We start from the raw sequence: 12,455 nt of genomic DNA, 5'->3' as shown, positions 1-12,455 counted from the left end.
TATAAATAATAAAAAGAACTAAATAACTTACAGAAATTTATTGTTATTGGAATCGGGCGAGATTGAATTATTTTGATTTATTTCGGCTTGAATTGTTATGCAGTTGAGTTTGTGGTGCGCGTGACACCCCAATGGAGTTTAATCAAACTATTTGTCTAACCGTGCAAAATTGAAATTCTGGACACTACAGGAACTATCTCGTCAATATTAAATTTAGTTAATTCCTATTGATAATCAGGGCACGGAACTTTTGTAACAAAACGATACGATTTCTCCCCTCCACTCGTTCTCAGAAAATGTTGATTAAAAGAGATAATTAGAAAAAGATTATACTTAGATGGTTAATTAATAGAGATGTAATAATTTTTTATTAAGATAATTGGTTCAAAATCGAAATTGAAACAAATTTTATTTAAAACATTTTTTGATAAAAACAATAATTATTGAGATAATTAATTTTAATAGCATACTATTCAGAGGGAATTTAAAATGTCAAGTTAGCAAAAATTTTTATTAACAAACACTGTTCCTGAAGTAATTCTAAACAAATTTTGTTAACAAAATTTTTTGATTAAATCAACAATAAGGATATAACCTCAAAAATATTAATTTTTGTAGCATACTATTCAGTGGGAAATTAAAATGTCAAGTTAGCAAAAAATTTTATTAACAAACACTGTTCCTGAAGTAATTCTAAACAAATTTTGTTAACAAAATTTTTTGATTAAATCAACAATAAGGATATAATCTCAAAAATATTAATTTTTGTAGCATACTATTCAGTGGGAAATTAAAATTTCAAGTTAGAAAAAAATTATGTTAACAAAAATTGTTCCTGAAGTAATTCTAAACAAATTTTGTTAACAAAATTTTTTGATTAAATCAACAATAAGGATATAACCTCAAAAATATTAATTTTTGTAGCATACTATTCAGTGGGAAATTAAAATTTCAAGTTAGAAAAAAATTATGTTAACAAAAATTGTTCCTGAAGTAATTCTAAACAAATTTTGTTAACAAAATTTTTTGATTAAATCAACAATAAGGATATTACCTCAAAAATATTAATTTTTGTAGCATACTATTCAGTGGGAAATTAAAATTTCAAGTTAGCAAAAAATTGTATTAACAAACATTGTTCCTGAAGTAATTCTAAACAAATTTTGTTAACAAAATTTTTTGATTAAATCAACAATAAGGATATAACCTCAAAAATATTAATTTTTGTACCATACTATTCAGTGGGAAATTAAAATGTCAAGTTAGCAAAAAATTTTATTAACAAACACTGTTCCTGAAGTAATTCTAAACAAATTTTGTTAACAAAATTTTTTGATTAAATCAACAATAAGGATATAACCTCAAAAATATTAATTTTTGTACCATACTATTCAGTGGGAAATTAAAATGTCAAGTTAGCAAAAAATTTTATTAACAAACACTGTTCCTGAAGTAATTCTAAACAAATTTTGTTAACAAAATTTTTTGATTAAATCAACAATAAGGATATAACCTCAAAAATATTAATTTTTGTAGCATACTATTCAGTGGGAAATTAAAATTTCAAGTTAGCAAAAAATTGTATTAACAAACATTGTTCCTGAAGTAATTCTAAACAAATTTTGTTAACAAAATTTTTTGATTAAATCAACAATAAGGATATAACCTCAAAAATATTAATTTTTGTAGCATACTATTCAGTGGGAAATTAAAATGTGAAGTTAGCAAAAAATTTTATTAACAAACACTGTTCCTGAAGTAATTCTAAACAAATTTTGTTAACAAAATTTTTTGATTAAATCAACAATAAGCATATAATCTCAAAAATATTAATTTTTGTAGCATACTATTCAGTGGGAAATTAAAATTTCAAGTTAGCAAAAAATTGTATTAACAAACATTGTTCCTGAAGTTATTCTAAACAAATTTTGTTAACAAAATTTTTTGATTAAATCAACAATAAGGATATAACCTCAAAAATATTAATTTTTGTACCATACTATTCAGTGGGAAATTAAAATGTCAAGTTAGCAAAAAATTTTATTAACAAACACTGTTCCTGAAGTAATTCTAAACAAATTTTGTTAACAAAATTTTTTGATTAAATCAACAATAAGGATATAACCTCAAAAATATTAATTTTTGTAGCATACTATTCAGTGGGAAATTAAAATTTCAAGTTAGCAAAAAATTGTATTAACAAACACTGTTCCTGAAGTAATTCTAAACAAATTTTGTTAACAAAATTTTTTGATTAAATCAACAATAAGGATATAACCTCAAAAATATTAATTTTTGTAGCATACTATTCAGTGGGAAATTAAAATGTCAAGTTAGCAAAAAATTTTATTAACAAACACTGTTCCTGAAGTAATTCTAAACAAATTTTGTTAACAAAATTTTTTGATTAAATCAACAATAAGCATATAATCTCAAAAATATTAATTTTTGTAGCATACTATTCAGTGGGAAATTAAAATTTCAAGTTAGCAAAAAATTGTATTAACAAACATTGTTCCTGAAGTAATTCTAAACAAATTTTGTTAACAAAATTTTTTGATTAAATCAACAATAAGGATATAACCTCAAAAATATTAATTTTTGTACCATACTATTCAGTGGGAAATTAAAATGTCAAGTTAGCAAAAAATTTTATTAACAAACACTGTTCCTGAAGTAATTCTAAACAAATTTTGTTAACAAAATTTTTTGATTAAATCAACAATAAGGATATAACCTCAAAAATATTAATTTTTGTAGCATACTATTCAATGGGAAATTAAAATTTCAAGTTAGCAAAAAATTGTATTAACAAACATTGTTCCTGAAGTAATTCTAAACAAATTTTGTTAACAAAATTTTTTGATTAAATCAACAATAAGGATATAACCTCAAAAATATTAATTTTTGTACCATATTATTCAGTGGGAAATTAAAATGTCAAGTTAGCAAAAAATTTTATTAACAAACACTGTTCCTGAAGTAATTCTAAACAAATTTTGTTAACAAAATTTTTTGATTAAATCAACAATAAGGATATAACCTCAAAAATATTAATTTTTGTAGCATACTATTCAGTGGGAAATTAAAATTTCAAGTTAGCAAAAAATTGTATTAACAAACACTGTTCCTGAAGTAATTCTAAACAAATTTTGTTAACAAAATTTTTTGATTAAATCAACAATAAGGGTATAACCTCAAAAATATTAATTTTTGTACCATACTATTCAGTGGGAAATTAAAATTTCAAGTTAGCAAAAAATTGTATTAACAAACACTGTTCCTGAAGTAATTCTAAACAAATTTTGTTAACAAAATTTTTTGATTAAATCAACAATAAGGATATAACCTCAAAAATATTAATTTTTGTACCATACTATTCAGTGGGAAATTAAAATTTCAAGTTAGAAAAAAATTGTGTTAACAAAAATTGTTCCTAAAACAATTTTAAACAAACTTTGTCAACACTTTTTTTTGATTTAATCAATGATTAAGGAAATAACCTCAAAATAATAATTTTTCCGTTTTTATACATAATTATACTTAGATGGTTAATTAATAGAGATGTAAAAATTTTTTATTAAGATAATTGATTCAAAATCGAAATTGAAACAAATTTTGTTTAAAACATTTTTTGATAAAAACAATAATTATCGAGATAATTAATTTTGATAGCATACTATTCAGAGGGAAATTAAAATTTAAAATTAGTAAAAAATTGTATTAACAAGCACTGTTCCTGAAGTAATTCTAAACAAATTTTGTTAACAAAATTTTTTGATTAAATCAACAATAAGGATATAACCTCAAAAATATTAATTTTTGTACCATACTGTTCAGTGGGAAATTAAAATTTTAAGTTAGAAAAAAATTGTGTTAACAAAAATTGTTCCTGAAACAATTCTAAACAAACTTTGTCAACAATTTTTTTTGATTTAATCAATAATTAATGAGATAACCTCAAAATAATAATTTTTCCGTTTTTATACATAATTATACTTAGATGGTTAATTAATAGAAATGTAAAAAATTTTTATTAAGATAATTGATTCAAAATCGAAATTGAAACAAATTTTATTTAAAACATTTTTTGATAAAAACAATAATTATTGAGATAATTAATTTTGATAGCATACTATTCAGAGGGAAATTAAAATTTAAAGTTAGCAAAAAATTGTATTAACAAACACTGTTCCTGAAGTAATTCTAAACAAATTTTGTTAACAAAATTTTTTGATTAAATCAACAATAAGGATATAACCTCAAAAATATTAATTTTTGTAGCATCCTATTCAGTGGGAAATTAAAATTTCAAGTTAGAAAAAAATTATGTTAACAAAAATTGTTCCTGAAACAATTTTAAACAAACTTTGTCAACATTTTTTTTTGATTTAATCAATGATTAAGGAGATAACCTCAAAATAATAATTTTTCCGTTTTTATACATAATTATACTTAGATGGTTAATTAATAGAGATGTAAAAATTTTTTATTAAGATAATTGATTCAAAATCGAAATTGAAACAAGTTTTATTTAAAACATTTTTTGATAAAAACAATAATTGTTGAGATAATTAATTTTGATAGCATACTATTCAGAGGGAAATTAAAATGTCAAGTTAGTAAAAATATTAATTTTTGTAGCAGAACGAGTGGAGGGGGGAAATCGTATCGTTTTGTTACAAAAGTTCCAATAATGTTAGAATACCCAAAATGAATTGTAATTTAAATAGGACTTATTCATTCAATTAAGAGGGAGCTAATTAAGGGTTGTTGTTTTCAAGGTGTATATATTTTTCTTCTAAATCCTTTTGTTTAACTAGATAATAACGGCTGAAAAGAAAAAATCGATAAGACGCGAAAGAGGGAGAACAAAACTGCGCGAAATAGCAAACCCGGCGTTGTTAATTAATTAATGACATCGTTAAACACGACACCGGCTAAACCCCTCGCGTTGGAGAGAGAGGATGACGATGGTGGAAAAGAACGATCTTGTTCTGCGGGCTTTCGCAGGGAGAGGAAAAGAAACGTAACCCTATTAGCTAATCTGCTACCGTAAAACCGAGAGGAAAATAAAATCCTCTTCCGTAATAGAATTTAGTACCGTTTTAGAGACGAATGTTTCTAGTTCTATGTCTAGATAGCACTAAGTTGTTGTATATTTCTATTGAACTAAAATTACATAAAATTACAATATAGAATAAGTCTAATAAATCTAGTGTCGTCGAGGAAATTAAATTTACAGTTTCCTGTAAGTAAAATCTAAAAAGTTAACAATTAAATACGAATATAACTTCTGGTATTTTAAACAAATAATTTTTTAATATGTAACATTCTAACATGTCAAACTTTTTAAAATTTTCGTAATTGATCTTAAAAACAGGATTTTTAAAGTGACACTTCAAAAAATATGAGCGTCATCTATCGATAATTCATTAAGTCATTTTAAAATAATATTAAATCGTAATAAAAAATGTGAATCTATTCCAACTTTTGCGTAAAACATATATAAATTAAACAGTTCAACAAATATATTTGTTTCAAATATCAGAAAAATTTTTTTTTTTAATTTTTAGTTATACAACCGTGATTTACAGGAAACTGTAAATTTAATTTCTTCAACGACACTAAAAGAAATCATCAAGTCATTTCTGAATTTTATCTTTTAATGTTGGTATCGGTGAAATGTCAAATTTAATCGCTGACAGCTGACAGCTCGCGACTCTATCTCTCAAAGTCATAAATGATGTTAGTTTAGGTTAGTTCTTGTATTAATTATTATTCTAGGTTGTTGTAAGGTAAGAAAATAATTATTTTCGTAATATCGTTTATTAATCACTTTATATGACAGTCTGCTTTGGTATAAGTTCTTTGTATACAATTTGAACGCATTTAATAATAATTACATCACAACACGTAGTAGATTATTTTATAATTTCCATTTACACATTTATTATAGTAATTTTTCGTTTAAAACTAAATAACATAACATTAAAATTAATAAGGAAAAAGAAATAAATCTTAAAATCTAATATTTGGCATACAAAGACTTCTCGGTATTTATATACACCCTTTATATTACACATAATCTTAATTTAAAATTTTTTTTATACATTTTTACATATATTTACATAAATTTCTTTTAATTTTAGTAATTAGATATCAAAATATATGATTTTTTTCTCTTAAATTTACCACAATTTTTATTCCCTCTTTAACATAATTTTTTATTTTATTAAAACATAATTCAAACAAATTTATTTGTCGTTTGAACGGGTCTTGCTCTCCCCAAAGACCTCGTTCAATTTATATTACGTCTCCTCCTCCTCCTCGACGTCATTTTCGGAGGCTATGGACTCTTCACCTTTAGCAAGACAATCTCTTATTCCACGCAAAATAATCTCAACGCGTCGATCGAGGGCTTCCAGGTGGGGTTCCCATAATATCGGAGTAATTGGATCTTTAGCCATGCTACGCCGCATCGCCTCGCTTAAATGTACCGGACCGTTATGGTATCTAAAACGAGATAAAAGGAAATAATGAGATGCGTAAAATATAAATAAATTATATTTCCCCGAAAATATAATTATTAATATGATAAAAATGCATTTTGGGATGCGTGAAGTAATGAATTGCCCCCGGAACGGTATTTATTTTTCACGCAGCGTAATTGCGGCCTGAATAATAAATAAATACCATGACAGAGGAGATTCTCGCAAAATGGAAGCACATTTACGAACGTGGAACGCGTTTTAATGCGCCCCCGAAGGTTTTAAATTAATATGGCACGAATTATTTCGATTTATTTATAGTTCGATAAACGGAAATTTACACGAGCGCAAGTATATGCGGCATTAACCGACCTCTCTACATATACATTTCGCACGGTATTTTCGTAATTGATTTTGACACCAGAAATGTTCCAATTATTCCCTTCGTCGATTTCAATATAAATTTGTGCATAATATCGTTCGTTTAATTAAAAAATTTCTTTATTTTTCTTCTTATATTAGTGATCCAGAATTTTTTAACCTGTCAAAGTCTAAATGTCAAGTTGAAATTTTAATTTCCCACTGAACAGTATGGTACAAAAATTAATATTTTTGAGGTTATATCCTTATTGTTGATTTAATCAAAAAATTTTGTTAACAAAATTTGTTTAGAATTACTTCAGGAACAATGTTTGTTAATACAATTTTTTGCTAACTTGAAATTTTAATTTCCCTCTGAATAGTATGCTATCAAAATTAATTATTGTTTCTATCAAAAAATGTTTTAAATAAAATTTGTTTCAATTTCGATTTTGAAGCAATTATCTCAATAAAAAATTTTTACATCTCTATTAATTAAGCATCCAAGTGTAATTATGTATAAAAACGGAAAAATTATTATTTTGAGGTTATCTCCTTAATCATTGATTAAATCAAAAAATTTTGTTAACAATGTTTGTTTAGAATTGTTTCAGGAACAATTTTTGTTAACATAATTTTTTTCTAACTTGAAATTTTAATTTCCCACTGAACAGTATGGTACAAAAATTAATATTTTTGAGGTTATATCCTTATTGTTGATTTAATCAAAAAATGTTGTTAACAAAACTTGTTTAGAATTACTTCAGGAACAGTGTTTGTTAATAAAATTTTTTGCTAACTTGAAATTTTAATTTCCCTCTGAATAGTATACTATCAAAATTAATTATTGTTTCTATCAAAAAATGTTTTAAATAAAATTTGTTTCAATTTCGATTTTGAACCAATTATTTCAATAAAAAATTTTTACATCTCTATTAATTAAGCATCCAAGTGTAATTATGTATAAAAACGAAAAAATTATTATTTTGAGGTTATCTCCTTAATTATTGATTAAATCAAAAAATTTTGTTAACAATATTTGTTAAGAATTGCTTCAGGAACAGTGTTTGTTAAAACAATTTTTTGCTAACTTGAAATTTTAATTTCCCACTGAACAGTATGGTACAAAAATTAATATTTTTGAGGTTATATCTTTATTGTTGATTTAATCAAAAAATGTTGTTAACAAAATTTGTTTAGAATTACTTCAGGAACAGTGTTTGTTAATAAAATTTTTTGCTAACTTGAAATTTTAATTTCCCACTGAATAGTATGCTACAAAAATTAATATTTTTGAGGTTATATCCTTATTGTTGATTTAATCAAAAAATGTTGTTAACAAAATTTGTTTAGAATTACTTCAGGAACAGTGTTTGTTAATAAAATTTTTTGCTAACTTGAAATTTTAATTTCCCACTGAATAGTATGCTACAAAAATTAATATTTTTGAGGTTATATCCTTATTGTTGATTTAATCAAAAAATTTTGTTAACAAAATTTGTTTAGAATTACTTCAGGAACAGTGTTTGTTAAAACAATTTTTTTCTAACTTGAAATTTTAATTTCCCACTGAACAGTATGGTACAAAAATTAATATTTTTGAGGTTATATCCTTATTATTGATTTAATCAAAAAATGTTGTTAACAAAATTTGTTTAGAATTACTTCAGGAACAGTGTTTGTTAATACAATTTTTTGCTAATTTGAAATTTTAATTTCCCACTGAATAGTATGGTACAAAAATTAATATTTTTGAGGTTATATCCTTATTGTTGATTTAATCAAAAAATTTTGTTAACAAAATTTGTTTAAAATTACTTCAGGAACAGTGTTTGTTAATACAATTTTTTGCTAACTTGAAATTTTAATTTCCCTCTGAATACTATGCTATCAAAATTAATTATCTCGATAATTATTGTTTTTATCAAAATATGTTTTAAATAAAATTTGTTTCAATTTCGATTTTGAACCAATTATCTCAATAAAAAAATTTTACATTTCTATTAATTAAGCATCCAAGTGTAATTATGTATAAAAACGGAAAAATTATTATTTTGAGGTCATCTCCTTAATTATTGATTAAATCAAAAAAAAATGTTGACAATGTTTGTTTAGAATTGTTTCAGGAACAATTTTTGTTAACACAATTTTTTTCGAACTGGAAATTTTAATTTCCCACTGAACAGTATGGTACAAAAATTAATATTTTTGAGGTTATATCCTTATTGTTGACTTAATCAAAAAATGTTGTTAACAAAATTTGTTTAGAATTACTTCAGGAACAGTGTTTGTTAATAAAATTTTTTGTTAACTTGAAATTTTAATTTCCCTCTGAATAGTATGCTATCAAAATTAATTATTGTTTCTATCAAAAAATGTTTTAAATAAAATTTGTTTCAATTTCGATTTTGAATCAATTATCTCAATAAAAATTTTTTACATCTCTATTAATTAAGCATCTAAGTATAATTATGTATAAAAACGGAAAAATTATTATTTTGAGGTTATCTCCTTAATTATTGATTAAATCAAAAAATTTTGTTAACAATGTTTGTTTAGAATTGTTTCAGGAACAATTTTTGTTAACACAATTTTTTTCTAACTTGAAATTTTAATTTCCCACTGAACAGTATGGTACAAAAATTAATATTTTTGAGGTTATATCCTTATTGTTGATTTAATCAAAAAATTTTGTTAACAAAATTTGTTTAGAATTACTTTAGGAACAGTGTTTGTTAATAAAATTTTTTGCTAATTTGAAATTTTGATTTCCCTCTGAATAGTATGGTATCAAAATTAATTATCTTAACAATTATTGTTTTTATTAAAAAATGTTTTAAATAAAATTTGTTTCAATTTCGATTTTGAATCAATTATCTTAATAAAAAATTTTTACATCTCTATTAATTAAGCATCCAAGTGTAATTTTGTATAAAAACGGAAAAATTATTATTTTGAGGTTATCTCCTTAATTATTGATTAAATCAAAAAAAAATGTTGACAAAGTTTGTTTAAAATTGTTTCAGGAACAATTTTTGTTAACACAATTTTTTTCTAACTTGAAATTTTAATTTCCCACTGAATAGTATGCTACAAAAATTAATATTTTTGAGGTTATATCCTTATTGTTGATTTAATTAAAAAATTTTGTTAACAAAACTTGTTTAGAATTACTTTACGAACAGTGTTTGTTAATACGATTTTTTGCTAACTTGAAATTTTAATTTCCCTCTGAATAGTATGCTATCAAAATTAATTATTGTTTCTATCAAAAAATGTTTTAAATAAAACTTGTTTCAATTTCGATTTTAAACCAATTATCTCAATAAAAAATTTTTACATCTCTATTAATTAAGCATCCAAGTGTAATTATGTATAAAAACGGAAAAATTATTATTTTGAGGTTATCTCCTTAATTATTGATTAAATCAAAAAAAAATGTTGACAAAGTTTGTTTAAAATTGTTTCAGGAACAGTTTTTGTTAACATAACTTTTTTCTAACTTGAAATTTTAATTTCCCACTGAACAGTATGGTACAAAAATTAATATTTTTGAGGTTATATCCTTATTGTTGATTTAATCAAAAATTTTTGTTAACAAAATTTGTTTAGAATTACTTCAGGAACAGCGTTTGTTAATACAATTTTTTGCTAACTTAAAATTTTAATTTCCCACTGAACAGTATGGTACAAAAATTAATATTTTTGAGGTTATATCCTTATTGTTGATTTAATCAAAAAATTTTGTTAACAAAATTTGTTTAGAATTACTTCAGGAACAGTGTTTGTTAATAAAATTTTTTGCTAACTTGAAATTTTAATTTCCCTCTGAATAGTATGGTATCAAAATGAATTATCTCAATAATTATTGTTTTTATCAAAAAATGTTTTAAATAAAATTTGTTTCAATTTCGATTTTGAATCAATTATTTTAACAAAAAATTTTTACATCTCTATTAATTAAGCGTCTAAGTGTAATTATGTATAAAAATTCAAAAATTATTATTTTGAGGTTATCTCTTTAAATATTGATTAAATCAAAAAAAAATGTTGACAAAGTTTGTTTAGAATTGTTTCAGGAACAATTTTTGTTAACACAATTTTTTTCTAACTTGAAGTTTTAATTTCCCACTGAACAGTATGCTATACATGTCCCTCCTCTGTGTCGGCTCTTATGTGAATCACCCTGTATAATATGGATTGAGCCAACGAGAGAGATAGCTTGCGCAAGGCGATCGAACCGAGATAGACATAGAAGCGTACCGACATATAATGGGCGTGCGTTAATTTATAAGATAAAAAACTATCAATTAGAAGTAACATTTATAATACTTAGAGGTGATGTCACCTTGAGCCACATTTTTGTTAGTAGATGTATTCAGTTAGCTCAATCCATATTATATATAATCAAAGGTCTATACTCTGTTTTTAAACCAGGAGGAGTATTTTAAATTTGTCACCGGATATGTTACAGGAATGCGCCCGTAGGATTTTATATGGACCGTCTCGTCCAGGTTCAAACTTGCCACTTCTCCCCATCTTGGCATTGCTGAGGAGATGTGTCGTCACCATTACCAAATCACCCTCTTTATAAACGGGAGACTCTGCGTTTAATATCAGCATACCTTTTGGCATGATCTTGTCGTTGTTCTATTTTATCTTTAGCGTCGAGCAACGTATCTGCTAACTTTAATAATTGCGGAGTTATCTGGGGCACATAATTTTTTGCTTCTACAATCGCTCGCAGATCTCGTGTTATATCGCCAGGAGATCGAAGCTCTCTTCCAAACGTTATATAAGCTGGAGTCTTTCCTGTTGATAAACTGTTAGCCGTATTCATAGCGAAGCGTATACTGGGAAGTCTATCTACCCAATCGCAATGGTCCTCGCCAACTAGTATCGCTAGTTGTGTTTTCATAACGGTGATTACTCGTCGTTGTAGGCAATGGACCAAACAAATCAAGTAGAATAATTCTTCTCTGACGTCGTTAATAAACGGCTGGCGTATTCCACTGGTCTTTCGTCTTCTGCTTCACCTTGCAATAATACTGCCTAATTTCATCTGCCTGTCTTAAGATTGGTGCTGACGGAAAACGGAAAACGGCTCGTAAATGGTTTAAGTGTTCTTTGAAACTTTTCGAAACCACTATAATGTCATCAAGTCCAAAGATGTCTTCGAATTCCAACAAAAGTTGACTCAGAAGATTTCTTCCGTAAGTCTCGTTGCTTCATCCTGTCGAAGCCCACAAGGAACAGCTTCTGCTTCAGTTCGATCGATAGCTTCTAATGTTTGCAGTAGTTGAGGTTTTCTCATTGTCTTTATTGAGTTTCAAGAAAAACTGGTATTTTACTTCCGGTACATCGCGGAACCACCACTCGCCATGTGGTATGTCCAACACAATCCCTGCCAAGGAAAGGAAATCCGCTCCTAAAAGAGTTCTATTTGCTTTGGCATTTAGCAACACGATAAATCGTTGTCGTACCAATACTTCTTCAGTTTTAGCTTTTCCGTCGGCCAGAGTGAAACTGATTTTCTTAGGGGTGAATTTATAATTCGCTTCGGTAAGGTTAGTTTTGTTTACAAACATTAATTATACCATGAAG

General features: G+C 25.4%; 1 protein-coding gene across 1 annotated transcript in view; it reads right to left on the bottom strand.

Moving 5' to 3' along the window:
• Window positions 1-5,810: 5,810 nt before the first annotated feature.
• The window catches only part of LOC111421518 (extracellular serine/threonine protein CG31145), a 161,378-nt gene continuing 154,733 nt past the window's right edge, over window positions 5,811-12,455 (bottom strand). Inside the window, exon 9 of the mRNA XM_071196137.1 lies at window positions 5,811-6,516. Within this exon, the coding sequence (XP_071052238.1) occupies window positions 6,312-6,516 (205 nt within the window). The 3' untranslated portion in view covers window positions 5,811-6,311. The remainder of the gene's footprint in view (window positions 6,517-12,455) is intronic.

The sequence above is a fragment of the Onthophagus taurus genome, chromosome 5 (genome assembly GCF_036711975.1).
Source record: "Onthophagus taurus isolate NC chromosome 5, IU_Otau_3.0, whole genome shotgun sequence".
Classification (NCBI taxonomy): domain Eukaryota; kingdom Metazoa; phylum Arthropoda; class Insecta; order Coleoptera; family Scarabaeidae; genus Onthophagus; species Onthophagus taurus.
Note: the sequence above shows the minus strand (reverse complement) of the source record. Positions and strands in the feature narration are given on the sequence as shown.